Source organism: Lissotriton vulgaris, chromosome 9, assembly GCF_964263255.1.
Source record: "Lissotriton vulgaris chromosome 9, aLisVul1.2, whole genome shotgun sequence".
Taxonomy (NCBI): domain Eukaryota; kingdom Metazoa; phylum Chordata; class Amphibia; order Caudata; family Salamandridae; genus Lissotriton; species Lissotriton vulgaris.
The window spans coordinates 625,452,619-625,467,466 of NC_141697.1; the positions used below are offsets into that span (position 1 = coordinate 625,452,619).

General features: G+C 45.8%; 1 protein-coding gene across 2 annotated transcripts in view; it reads left to right on the plus strand.

Moving 5' to 3' along the window:
* The window catches only part of LOC147691983 (cytochrome P450 2C11-like), a 401,641-nt gene that overhangs the window by 343,419 nt on the left and 43,374 nt on the right, over positions 1 to 14,848 (plus strand). For both annotated transcript variants that reach the window (XM_086938272.1, XM_086938273.1), the window contains one exon: positions 371 to 558. In XM_086938272.1, the coding sequence (XP_086794398.1) occupies positions 371 to 558 (188 nt within the window). The remainder of the gene's footprint in view (positions 1 to 370; positions 559 to 14,848) is intronic.

The following is a 14,848-nucleotide window of genomic DNA, read 5'->3' on the forward strand; positions in this document are numbered from 1 at the left end:
TTGAAATGAAGTGGGGGGTGACTGAGGTAGGAAGATAGAACAAGCACCAGTGTTTTGTCAGTTCTGTGTCATAAATCGGAGGCATTCCTCATAAGGTTTACCTGTGGCCACGACGTGGCAAACTTGTTACAACAGAGGTTGAAATCTTTCAGAAAATATGATCTCCTCACAGTATTTAAGCTACAAACGTTCTAGAAGGAACAAGGGGAATCAAGGTGTACAAATAAATGAAACAAAAAAGGTCTGAAGTTTCCACAATGTACCCAATCCAGCTGGTGATGGTTAAATGATGCCTGCTGTTTGTTGACTGCCGAATATTTGAGATAAACCTAAAGTTTAACATGTACATTCTGATATGTTTACCACAAAGAAAAGGTTCACCAGGAGATCGCCCGAGTGATTGGCCAAAGTCGCCCACCTTGTATGGAAGACCGCAGCAAGATGCCGTACACTGAAGCTGTGATCCATGAGATTCAGCGCTTTATTGATGTCTTCCCAATAAATCTACCCCATGCAGTGACACGGGATACAACATTTAGAGGGTTCACCATCCCAAAGGTAATAAAAATAAAACACATACATATCTTAATATGACTGAAAAACGTCATTATGCCAAATTAGATTATGTGATGAAAGGCAGCATGATTCAGATGAGCAAAAAGTGCAGTGTCAATTTACTACTCAGTGGTGATGATAGAGCGCTTACAGCACTCTAAATTGTATGGGTGCATTATATTCATGATTCAATGCACTCACATGTATTTCTATCGTTTGCAGTGTATTGTGTTTATCAAATGCATTTATTCAATATCCTAAGCATAGAAAAATAATGAGCACCTTTAAGTAGGATTTATATGTATTAGAGGCACTTTCATTCCTGTATGCATAAGGTGCAGGGTGACATTATATTCCTATCAATGTATTGTATGTTGTTTAAGTTGCCTGCATTGTAGGCCCAGGACTGCAGGTTGTTGTTGATTTAAAATCCTTAGTTGCTGAAGAAATAATGAAATGAATCTCTTTTGTATGCCAGGACAGTATGTTCTCACTCCACTGCAGGTGCAAGAATTCATCCTTATTAATCTTAGTTTGAGGAGATAACCGGAATGTCTTTGAAGAGTCTGGAAAGGGGCGACCATTCGGTCCCCCCGAACGTATGGTGGAGTACCCCGATCCCCCCGGGAAGCCATCTTGGGCGGGAGGTGAGTCTCGGCTGGTATGCCCGAAGCGGCGTAGCCGGGGCGCGCCTTTTCCCGCCCTGGAGTGGGTTGTCCTAGACACTGACGCGGCCGGCCACGCCCTCGGAGGCAGGCGGAGGCGGGTTTACGCCCGCCTGAAGACGGATAAAAGGAGCAACAAGCCAAGAAAGCATCCTCTTGTTCCTGTGCTCTGAAGCTGCACCTCCCCGCTGCACGTGAGCTCGAGACGGAACGAAGAGCCAATTTTGAGCGTTGTAATTTTGTTCTTGTTCTTTCAGATATCTTTGTTGGAGAATGCCGGGCAAGAAGGTCGGAAAGCGGGTCGGGACCGATCAGATGCTCCGCATGCTCATAAAGGAGGTAGCCGATCTGAAGAAGCAGATGGCGGTAAAAAACGGGGAGGGAGGACCGAAGCGAATCGTCGGACCAGCATTGCCGGGAGTAGTCCCTAGCGGGAGAGGCAAGAGGTCCAAGAGGGGGGCACCTGGGGGGGAGGCCCCGGTTCCCGATACACCGATAGAAGAGCCAACCCCGGTTCCGAAGGAGGTCTCCCCCGTGAACGGGGAAGATATGCCTCCCGAGTTGGCGGCACAACTGGCAGCGTGGTTGGGAAAAGCGAGTGAGGGCACCACGGCTGACGACGCCAGGGCAGTAATGAGACAACTGCGGGAATCTAGAGAGGCCGCAAAGGCACCATCTTCTGTTCCCCCACAGGTTCCGGTGGGTGAGACCACAGCGGGCACGAGTTTGGCAGCAATTACAGCACCGAGTTCAGGTAAGCGGCTACTGCCGATTGCGGGGGAGGGGTCTGTACCCTCACGAAGGGAGAAAGTGGCCCAGCATGTTCCACTTGAAATTAAGGAAAAGATTTGGGCCAATAAGTATGTGAATATGTTTTCTTTGCTTACTGACCATTACGAGATGGAGCATGTGAAGGGCCAAAAAGAGCTTATGCATCCGAGTGTTTGGCGCGCAAAAATGGCCGCCTTTAAGGTCGACGAAAACATAGGTACTTGGGGCAGAGCGTTTGGCATTTTTACCTCCATTATGGGTGAGCGAAGGCCTGAGTTGTTGACGGAGTTGCCTATTTACCAGACACGTATCATGGAGTATTCTCTAGCGTACGAGGGCAATCAGTGGTTTTGTTATGACAATATTTTTCGGAAGGCTAAGGAGCACGACCCAGCTCTAACATGGGATTGTTATGACTCCATTTCTTGGCAAAAAATGGAGAATTCAGGCATGTTAAAAGTACCATTGTCGGGGAGTAACGGGGGTGAGTCTTCCCGCCAATCCTCTGGGGCGCCCTTTCGGACGGGGGCAGGTAACGAGCACCACTCGAAGTCGAGTGGCAACACAGGTAAAAGGGGGATTTGTTGGAATTTTAACAGGGGAAAATGTACGAGGCCCCAGGGGTCATGCAAGTTTAGACATGAATGTGGGGGGTGTGGACAGTCTTCCCATCCTGAGACCATGTGCAGAGCCAAAACGGGTGATAACGGCGGTAGGGGAAGCGCCAAACAGGTCTAAAATAGTCCGAGGGGCGCCTTTACCTACCCCGATTGATACCATGGCAATGATTCCTTGGCTCAACGAATACCCGGATCATGTCTCCGCTGGGGTGTTGCGAGACGGGTTTTCATATGGTTTCCGCATTCCAGTGGGGGATTTTCGGGGTGAAGCAAGTTGTAAGAACCAACTGTCGGTCCTGCAGCATACGGCGGTGGTACAGGTAAAGATTGGGAAAGAGGTGACTCGAGGGCGTGTTGCCGGTCCATTCGATTTTCCACCGGTTGCTAACTTTGTTTGTTCCCCATTAGGGGTGGTCCCCAAGAAGGACCCGGGTGAGTTTAGGCTAATACATAACTTGTCAGCCCCACGAGGTCTTTCCGTGAATGATGCGATAGACCCGGAAGTGTGTTCGGTGCGGTACGCATCTTTCGATGAGGCCGTCGCCATGTTGAATTGCTTGGGGCCCGGGGCGCTGATGGCAAAATCAGACATCGAGTCAGCGTTCCGGTTGCTCCCGGTACACCCAGACGATCAGCGTCTTCTTGGTTTCATGTTTCAGGGTCGCTATTACATGGATAGATGTATGCCAATGGGTTGCTCTATATCTTGTGCTTATTTTGAAAAGTTCAGCTGTTTTCTACAATGGGTATTCACGAGAAAGACGGGTTTTCAGCATGTTATGCATTATCTCGATGACTTTCTGTTCCTGGGGGCAGCCGGAGATCCAGAATGTGGACAGGCTTTAAAGGAATTTTGTGTTCTAATGAATCATTTTGGTGTGCCATTGGCACCAGGTAAGACTGTGGGTCCCTCGACTTCACTCGAGTTTCTGGGGATCGAGCTCGACTCGGTGGAAGGTTGTTTTCGGTTACCCAAAGAAAAAGTGTTAAAATTCAGGGCATCACTTGAAACTTGTATTCGAGAGTCTAAGGTAAACCTGCATCAATTGCAACAAACGGTGGGCCAGTTGAATTTTGCCCTCAGAGTAATACCAATGGCCCGCCCCTTTTCCCGCTCGATCGCACAAGCCATGGTCGGCCTTAAGGAGGGACATCACCGCACAAGGCTTTCGGCAGAGATTCGCCAGGACATGCGCATTTGGTTGGCATTCCTGGCGGATTTCAATGGTCGAATTGTCTGGAACAAGCCGGCGGTGTCCTCCGAGGAGCTGGGGCTGTGGACAGATTCGGCGGGGAGTATAGGTTTTGGCGCCATATTCGGGACGCAATGGTCGGCTCAGAAATGGCCGTCATGGTGGCACGAGTGCGGGCTGACGAGTAACATCGCCTTCCTCGAGCTCTTCCCTATTTTGGTGGCCCTGAAAACATGGCCTGAGGGGTTCCGGGATCACTCTGTGGTATTCTGGTCTGATAACATGACCGTGGTTGAGTGTATCAATAGTCAGGCAGCACGTTGTAAATGGATTCTGAGACTGCTTAAAGAAATTGTATTGTTGTGTATGCAGTTGAATGTGCTCTTTAGGGCGCGACATGTCCCGGGGGTGCTGAACCAAGCGGCTGATGCGCTTTCTCGTTTCCGTATGCAGGCCTTCTGGGGTTTTCTGCCCACAGCGGACCCGGTGGCGGCACCCTTTCCCGAAGCTCTCTGGTCTCTCGGTGCCCCGAACTACAAAACCTCGTGGGAGAGAGTTTAGCACCCAGGACAAGGAAGGCATATGAAGGGGCGTTTCGTTCCTATTGGTCCTTTTTGGGTTCTGCTAGGTGGGAGCTTTGGGGCCAGGAAGAGCTTGTCGTAAAATTTTTGCTGTCTTTACATCAGGCAGGCAAATCAGTAGCTACGGCCCAGAGGCATCGGGCCGCCATTTCCTTTATGGCAAGGGCTCATGGGATCCAGGACCCGACGGCGTCTTTCGTAGTACAGAAAGCGCTACGTGGGTGGCAACGCCTGGAGGGTCGCAGAGTAGATGAGAGACACCCGATAGGTCTGGATAGATTGGCCCTGTTATTTTCTGTACTCTCTGTGACATGTTCATCCCAGTATGAAACAGTGTTATTCCGAGCCGCTTTTGCGCTAGCATTCCATGGGGCTATGCGGGTAAGCGAACTGGTGGCGAAGAACAAGCAGGATACGGTGGGGGGACTGTGCCGTGAGCACATCCAGGTTAAGGGGGAGACGATGACTGTCTCGTTTGTCAGATCCAAGACCGATCAGGGTGCGATTGGGGACTGCATAGTCATACATAGGATTCCCGGGTCCCCCATGTGCCCTGTTGTTTGCGTAGAGGAATATTTGGCGCAGAGGGTGGCATCATGGGGGGGGGACCTTGTTGAGACACGCTGACGCCACCCCACTGACGAGGTTTCAGTTCCAGCGGGTGCTTGCGATGTCAATTTCGGCCGCGGGCTTGAACCCCGGCGAGTTCGGGACCCATTCCTTTCGGATAGGGGCTGCTACTGAGGCTACAGCCAGGGGTCTGAGTGTGGAAAAAGTAAAACGTTTGGGGCGTTGGTCCTCGAATTGTTACAAAAGGTATGTGCGGTTGCACATGTTGTGAAGCTGTAATGATGTACTCACGCTTCTTGTTTTTGTTTGGTTTACAGTTTCGCAAGCTTACGAGGCGGGGCGGACTGTGCAGTCGACCCGACACCTGGGAACCAGCGGTCAGACATCACCGGCTGCGGAAAGAGAGGTGTGGGTCGTGGGCCACTCATACGTGAGGCGTGCCGCGGACGTATTCAAAGCAGGTGACATGATTCACATGGCTGGGGAATACGGGTACAGGGTGACCTTCTACGGAAGGGGCGGGCTCTGTATTGACCAGTTTCAATCCTTTTTCGAGGGTTTGTTAGGGCGGACGAGGTCACCGCCGTCTATAATCATAGTCCATCTTGGGGGCAACGATTTGGTGGCCACTGGTAGACGACTTCTTCTCGAGGCAATACTTTCCACAGTAAGTTGGTTGGCGAGAAGAGTTCCAGGGTGCACAATTGCATGGTCCCATATGATTCCACGGAAAGTGTGGCGGGGGGCGAATTCGGTTTCTGCTCTGAATCACTCAGTGAAGAAAGTAAATAACAAATTGGGTAGATTGTTTCGTTCAAGTACATTGCATTCTATTCCGCATGGTTGTATCAAGGGGGACAGTATGTACCTGGGAGATGGGGTCCACTTGTCCCGGGTGGGGAATGAGTTACTCATAGGAGACCTCATAGCTTGGCTAAAGAGTTTAAAACATGACCTTTAGGCAGGAGTTGTTGTGGGGGGTCCGGATAGCTGGTCAACTATCCGGCCTGTGGCGGTAAGGTCATGATCGGTGAGCAGTAATTGGAAGATCCCTATGGGGGGGCATCACCCATTACGGATGGGAGCGCTCGGGGGAGGTGGCCATTGGCCCCTCAACGGGGAGGCGGTCCCTTCTAAGGATGGGCCGCCGAAAGGAAAGGAAAGGCGGTCAAGGCCCCTTCCTGGATAGGAGGGGCTACGGGCCCCTCCTGGGGAATTTCCCGGGGCCAGGACACCTGCGACGGCAGATGTGGTAAGTTGTGTGGGGTGGGGAGGGGGTTTACGCTACCTTCTAGACACCTCACACGAGTCCTCGGACGACCTTTAAATGGCGACGAGTTCATTGGGGCCCCCGTCAAGTCAAGGGAAATTGGTAGATGCACTTGAGGTACGCCTCTGTGCGGTCGCCCCTCCCAAGTGGGGGGGGTATTTCTGGTTAGGGATCTGACACCGGTTACGACCTTGCCGTTGGCCCTTAAAAGTTAGGATGTACAATTTCAAGTTAAATGTTTTGTAGGATGTTAGTTCGGCTAGGAGAACCTTTGTATTAGAAATATGTTAAGGTTAGCCAAACATCGTAATGTGGAAATGAAATTGTACATAATATGAAACTGTTATTTTAATGTTTTGATTTTGTTTCATATTTTAATAAATACGGCCGGGAGGGTCACTCCCTCCCGCCTTCCAAAAGTTCAGAACCGTTTCCGGTTTCCCATCCTTGGGGATTGTGTTGAGAGGGGGTGGCGGGTATCTCAGCCATATGGAAAGGGGCGACCATTCGGTCCCCCCGAACGTATGGTGGAGTACCCCGATCCCCCCGGGAAGCCATCTTGGGCGGGAGGCGAGTCTCGGCTGGTATGCCCGAAGCGGCGTAGCCGGGGCGCGCCTTTTCCCGCCCTGGAGTGGGTTGTCCTAGACACTGACGCGGCCGGCCACGCCCTCGGAGGCAGGCGGAGGCGGGTTTACGCCCGCCCGAAGACGGATAAAAGGAGCAACAAGCCAAGAAAGCATCCTCTTGTTCCTGTGCTCTGCAGCTGCACCTCCCCGCTGCACGTGAGCTCGAGACGGAACGAAGAGCCAATTTTGACCCACCCACCAGCCCCTGAGGACAGCCAGTTGTTTTAAATAAAGTTTTGATGTGGTAACTCTATTTCTTGCAGGTTGTGATGATTGTCGTGATATTTTGAGTATGCAATAAAGAATGGTCATTTTCAGTATGTTTTTTCAAATAAAGTAATTCTGCACTAGTGTTGATCAGTAATCATACTTGTAATAGTTATGGTTGTTTTGTAATTTAGTGATTTTAGGTAAATTGTCGTATTTATTTTGGTCGGGCGGTAAGGTCATGATCGGTGAGCAGTAATTGGAAGATCCCTATGGGGGGGCGTCACCCATTACGGATGGGAGCGCTCGGGGGAGGTGGCCATTGGCCCCTCAACGGGGAGGCGGTCCCTTCTAAGGATGGGCCGCCGAAAGGAAAGGAAAGGCGGTCAAGGCCCCTTCCTGGATAGGAGGGGCTACGGGCCCCTCCTGGGGAATTTCCCGGGGCCAGGACACCTGCGACGGCAGATGTGGTAAGTTGTGTGGGGTGGGGAGGGGGTTTACGCTACCTTCTAGACACCTCACACGAGTCCTCGGACGACCTTTAAATGGCGACGAGTTCATTGGGGCCCCCGTCAAGTCAAGGGAAATTGGTAGATGCACTTGAGGTACGCCTCTGTGCGGTCGCCCCTCCCAAGTGGGGGGGGTATTTCTGGTTAGGGATCTGACACCGGTTACGACCTTGCCGTTGGCCCTTAAAAGTTAGGATGTACAATTTCAAGTTAAATGTTTTGTAGGATGTTAGTTCGGCTAGGAGAACCTTTGTATTAGAAATATGTTAAGGTTAGCCAAACATCGTAATGTGGAAATGAAATTGTACATAATATGAAACTGTTATTTTAATGTTTTGATTTTGTTTCATATTTTAATAAATACGGCCGGGAGGGTCACTCCCTCCCGCCTTCCAAAAGTTCAGAACTGTTTCCGGTTTCCCATCCTTGGGGATTGTGTTGAGAGGGGGTGGCGGGTATCTCAGCCATATGAGAAGTGGGAAGGGAGGATACCTTCCGTGCCTCTCCTATCTGAACCTCAAGGCCACTGGAAGACAAGAAGAACTTAATTAAAAGAGTCCATGGAAAGCTACTGGGGAATATTGCAAGTGAAAACATTCTTCATGTGATACATTTAGGGAGGGCTGAATTTGGCCTTTTTGTATGATGCGCAGGGACAGAAAAGAGACTTCTTCATTTTCGGAGGAGAAGGAGCATCTTAAGAGCGAGCGACATAGCCTTAAGCTATTTTGACCCATTGACGTGAGTACTTCTTAGGAAGTCTACACGTGCTGACACCTTTGGGAAATGATATCGGGGAAATAGCCAAGATCCTCAATGAGAGTAGTGTAGGTAAAGATAACTTATGCTTTCCTTCCTAATGAAAAGGGATTTAGATTCAGCCTCAGTTCTGAGTTGCATTTTGATTTTGGAATCCGTTACACTATGCCTTCTGTGCCGAATTAATAAATACGTAGGTTCGGCTCTGTGTTAATTTTAATGTACTTATATTCACTGATTCTCAGATGTGTTTACATCTAATTATTTTTCGCCTTATATTGAAATCTATAAACTGGAATTATAATTTAAAGTGTTTACTCCTCTCAACCACTTACAGCAGGCAAATAAAAGACCATCAGTGCTAAATTTGTAAGGGAAAGCAAAGACTACATTTGGCGTAATCAGTGACATGGCTAATATAATATACACTGTTCATAATTTGGATTCATACTGTAACAGCCTCTTATTTGAATATTCATCTGCATTTATACATATGGATTTGCGATATTTGTTTTTAATGTTTATGAATATTTAATTTGTGTTTTGTGAAAGATTACATTGCAAATAGTGAATTTCTGAAATAACTTAATTGATACCTTGATTTGATTGATAAATGTACACTCACACCGGCATACCTGATGGATTGTAGCACTAAAGGCAATCATTTTTGATAAATTAATACACTCTTATGAAAACATGATAATTATAGTACAGATATTTGCATATCTGCAGTCATTTCAACTTTTTAGGCTACTTTTACTGTTCTTTACTCCGCTGCATGTCAATCTACATATGGATTGAGCAAACTTTGGGACATTTTCACCATGGGAGGCGGGGAAGGGGCCTTGAAGCGGCAGGACTTAGAGCCATATGTATCATCAAACTATTTTGCATTTCCTAAATAGCGAATTTTAAGGAATCGCTATTTAGGAAATGCAAAATGGTATGTATGAACAAAATCGCTTTTTATTTGCGATGCCTTAAGCTTCCTTAATTGCGAATTTGCATTTTGCGAATTTGCAATTAAGGAATAATTTCCAGTGCATTCCTATGGGCCATGAGGCCCATAGGAATGAATGCTAAATAATTCTCAAATTGCGAATTCGCAATTTGCTAATCGCAATTTGAGAATTATTGCAAGGGTGCAGGGGTGTCTCAAAGACACCCTGCTGCACCCCTGAAAAGAACATGTGTGTGCATATGGCGCACATACATGCCCTATGGGTATGTGTGTGCATCATATGCCACCTTTAAAAATGCCAATTTGTGCATTTCTGGAAGAATTCGCAAGTTACCATCAACTGAAAGTTGGTGGTAATTTTCGAATTCCTAAACAAAATTTGCAAGCTAAAATTGCTTTATACATGGCATTTAAGGAATCGCAAATTTGCAATTCCCTAAATGCTATGGAAAAATAAGGAATCGCACAAGTTTGCAATTCCTTATTTTGGGAATGTTTCATACATTCCAAAACGTGCAAAACGGCCGTTTGCGAGTCGCAAAGGCCGAAATTCTGCGAATTTCGGCCTTTGCGATTCAAAAACGGCTTGATACATATGGCCCCTAGTGCAGAGCATCAACCGAGGCACTTTAAATTCAGTGGCTCTTCCCTTTGTAGCGTTTTCCCCAGCCTGGGAGCATGCAACACAGATTATACCACACACAGGAGCTTCGGTTGAGCATAAGTTTATTCTCCAACATTCATTCAACAAGTGACCATTACATCACACTTCCAAAACCCCACCCAATTGCCTCCTCCAGATAGTACACAGTTACTGTCTCAGAGTCTCCTTCACTACCAAAAGGGTCCCAGTGTACATGGGATTGATAGGCTACACCTCCCCCAGTTGCACAGAAAGTGTCAGTCATCAGTTCAATTACATTTCTTCGTTTAGTCTACGAAGAACTCACACTTGTCTGCCAGTCCAGGTAGTCCTGGGTGGCTGATGTCCATCCTCACAGGGTAATAGGGGCACAGAGTCAGGTATTAGAGGTAGTGTTCACTTCAGCAGTGGTTCTATTAGATGGTGAATGGTGAAGTAAGTGTTTGAATTGTGATGCGTCTCGAGTGATGGATTTCCCTGGGCGACTTGCTATCGCCCTGTGTCCTTTGCACCCCACTATCTGTAAAGGATCTGTAGCGTATGGGGTGTCTATCTTTTGTCCTTGCCTCTGCTTTATCATTACCCAGTATCCTTTGTCAAAGACTATTTCCTGAGCATGTCGGCACTGATCAACAAACACTTACATTTAACTCTTATGAGCAACATCCATGTCACGAAGTTTGTCAGTGTTCACTGTCTGACCTGAGGTATTTTTGTTCTGACCACTCTTCCAAATACCAATGTAGCTGGACTCTCATCCCTTGTGGAGTGAGGAGTTGATCGATAGGCGCTGGGAACATGGCACAGTTTTTGCTTCAAATCGAACCCTACCATTGCGGCTCATTGTATTACCCTCTTGAGGGTGCCAATAAATCTTTTGACTATACCGCTGGCTTGAGGCCAGAGGGGTGTGCTCTTTTGGTGTTTGATGTTGAGTCATGTGAAGAATTCCTTGAATTCTTTACTGTTGAAGTGTGAACCAACGTCTGACTTGAGAATCTCTGGAATGCCCCAGGTTACAAAGATGTAATCAAGCCTGTCTACAAATTTTTCATGGGCCGTTGGGAAAAGCATTTCCACCAAGGGAAAACAAGAATATTCATCTATGATTACCATGAGATGCTGTCCATACCCAGTGGTCCAAAGAAATCGACAGCGACTCTCTCCCAAGTAGTAAAGTTAGGACTCCTAAGTTTCAGACTCCTAAATGCCTTCTGTGAATACCAAAAGTCTTAAAATTAGAATTTTTCTCAGTTTAGTAGTAGTAAAGTTGAGAAAAATCCTAATTTTAAGACTTTCTGTATTCACAGAAGGCATTTAGGAGTCCGAAAGTTAGGAGTCCTAACTTTACTACTACTAAATTGAGAAAAATCCTAATTTTAAGACTTTCGGTATTCACAGAAGGCATTTAGGAGTCCGAAAGTTAGGAGTCCTAACTTTACTACTACTAAATTGAGAAAAATCCTAATTTTAAGACTTTTGGTATTCACAGAAGGCATTTAGGAGTCCTAAAGTTAGGACTCCTAACTTCTGTGAATTCCGAAATGAGTAAGTGCCTTCTATGAATACCAAAATGGTAGTAAGTTTAGGATTTTGTCTTAAGTTAGTTCTGTGAATCAGGCCCATTCTATTTAGGATAGTCTTCAACTGGTATATGCCACTATATGTATCAGGTCTCTATAGTAGATTGCCTTCCAGACCAGATTCGATTAGAATGATTTATTGCATAAGGATCTGTAACATTATCCTTAGTAGGTTTCTCTCATTAACCTTGTTATACTTTCAAGGTAATTTTTAGTCAGTGAAGATATCTTTCAAAAAATACACGCTTCCAAGTAGTTGATTTTCAGACCAGCACACTTAATGAGCCTTGCTTACACTAAAACTTCTTTAATTTTTTTAATTCAAATTTTGTTGTTTCAATTTGTAAATTAGCAAATGCAAGGACATAATGCTATTAGGTCCCAATACATAATAAAAAGGACTCACAATACTGTTTTTAAAGCTATGTTTGTTGAAGCAGTGTTTGCACCTTGTGCTATCATGAAGTAATAAAGATATAAGTCACAGATGTGCTATATAAATTATGTTTCTGCACCATAAGATGTCAGTCACTAGCTTCTATGTAATTTAAGTTAATCTATTTTGTCATAACAAATTGTGATTCATTTATCTCACTTCTTTTGTGAGTTTGTCACGTGTTTGTATATTTAAACTAAATGTTAACACAACAACTTTTTTGTATATATAAATGTCTGTCTTCGACAATTTCCAAATTGAAATTTTTTGGGGGAAAGATATGTTCGCTGACAAAAACATTCCTTGAAAGTATAATGAGGGTAATGAGAGAAACCTACTAAGGATAATGTTACAGATCCTTAAGCAATAAATCAATCCACTCGATGGTGTGGGAGGCAACCTACTATAGAGACGTGATTTTCAGATTCCAGCCTCTACAGCCGCTAATTGAATCACTCCCCCTTAGGAGACTATATGTATCAGGGCATTGGGTTGGTTACTCTGTTGAGCAAGAATGGCCCCTAGCACCACCTGGTTCGCATCTACAGTGACTTTGGTGTGCAGCTTGGGATCAAAGTAGGCCATTGCCATCGCATTTTCAATCACACATTTTATTTCTTTAAAACTTCAATCACATTCTCCAAAGCTCAGTTTCTTGTACCTGAATAAACCAACATGAATGGAAAGAGTAGTAAAATACTTGCAGTTTTCTCCAAACTCAAACTGGTGATACCCTTTGTTTAGGTCAAGGCGGGAAAAGACTTTGGCTCTGTTAAATTGCATGTCATGTCCACTATGTAAGGACTGGAATATCTTTCTCTCTATTGCCTTGTTTGGCTGGTGCATGTTGACATAAATGTGCACCACTCCACTACTGTCTTTCTTTAGTAATACCACTATGGGTGAGACCCACAACTTGGGGACTGTGGTGTGTTCGATGATGTTGTGCGCTAGAAGTGTTGTCAATTCTTTCTCTATGGCTTCTTGCAAATGAAAAGTGACTCTGCAGTGCTGCTGGGCTACAGGGTGAATGTCTTCATTGATCTGAAGCTGCACTCTCAGCTTCCTGAGTTTTTCTAGGACATGAATCAGTGACAGGATTTGCTTTGTGATGTCAGTTGAGCACATAGGTTGTAGTTGAGGAATATCAGCCCCATGCCGGTTGCTGTGGCAAAGATGAGTAGACATGCACTAGACAGTGTTCCTTGTAAGACGTGAATGGTGGCTTTTGTTGAAGTTGTTTGTGCTGCATTCTTGCTATGAATGACCCTTGACTTTGTAACGGTTTGGAATCTGCCCAGGCTTATACATTTTTGTTGGATTGATTAAGGCATGGCACAGGCGAGAGGCTGTTGAACTTGTAACTGTAATGATATTAATTGATGACCCACTGTCAATAACAAACATGATAGGGTGACTGTTTACCTTCAGCATAATTCTATGACAGTGTAATAGTGAGGTTCTATGTTTCGCTTGTTGAGCCCTTTCCAGGTTTTACTCTTCTTCACTGGCAGCTAGCTCCACATGCGCATAGTGTTCCTTTGTGGACATCAATAGCAGGTATCCATCATCTCCACTGGTACTCAATAGTGACACTGAAGAGCTGTTGGTGATGTTGCTTTTTGTTCTTATAAGCCTGACTAGATTGTCTTCTGTTATCTCTGGTGTCCCTCTTTTTTTGCCCTGACTCACTTGACTTTTCTTGGCTCGACACACAGTTATGAAGTTATTTTCTTTCCCACAGCCTTTACAGATTTGTCCTAGGGCTGGACATTTGCCAATGTGGGGAACTGAAAAAACACCCCATAGGCATAGCTTTGTCTTTTTAATTGACTTCAATTTACAAGTCCACTGGGTGCTAATGCTGACTTCTCACAGTCAATGCTGACTCATTGTGTGCTGTCCCGATGTCGGCAGCTTGTCATTCTTCTTATTTCTCTGCTCTCACAGCCACCAGTATTTTCTCTAAACTGAGTATCTCTCACAACACGTGCCTTCGGAATGAATCAGAAAGGCAGCCATCGATGACTCTGAGGCACACTGAGGGTGTGACAGTGTGAGTTGGAAAGTGTGCTTTAGGACGGCCTCTGATTATGGTGTACTTTTTTATTAATGGGCATTGGATACCACTGTGTGAGTGCATTTAGGAAACATCCGCCCTTTGTTATGTCCCTTGAAACTACTTTGATCAAGTTCAATGGTTGAGGAACCTGAAGATCCCTTTAAAAAAGTACTTCATTAAAGCTGCACAGTAAAACAGGTCTTAAGTCAGTGAAGTGATCTGGTGTTTAGAGGTAGCAGCGGCCTCCAGGATAAAGTGAAGTGGAGTAAGTTAATATTCACACTAAAACGTATATGAGCCAGTATTTGTAAGATTACTAAAGAGGGTTCACACATCAACAGTACTTTTGTAACAGACATTAATCTTACTTCCCTCAGAAGGATGATACTTATGGAAGCCTGCACTGAAATCTTATGTGTAGTTGTGTTTCTTCCTATTCAGTTGAATTCTATGCTGCCTTGCTTGCACCTGCTCTAGAACCAGAATGAAGAAATGTAAGGACAGGGCCCGTGCGTACAGTTTTGCCGTCCTAGGCAAAGGTGCATTAAACACACCTGCATGAGCGTAGGATCAAACTTTGTTTAATGCATAATTAATCTGTCAACCACTGCCAATGCAACTTTAGGGAGATGCTTGGTCTGGCCACATTGTCCTAGAACTGGCCCTCTGGGGGTTCAGAGACTGGCAGGAGAGAAATTAAGTAGACCAGTTAAAAGTCAATAACACATCTCACTTTGACCACCCACAACTTGTTCTGCATGGCGCCTTCACAGCCTTGCATGAAGAATATATCATGCATTCTTAGTTGCCCATCTTTGATTGGGAAACGCTGGATAT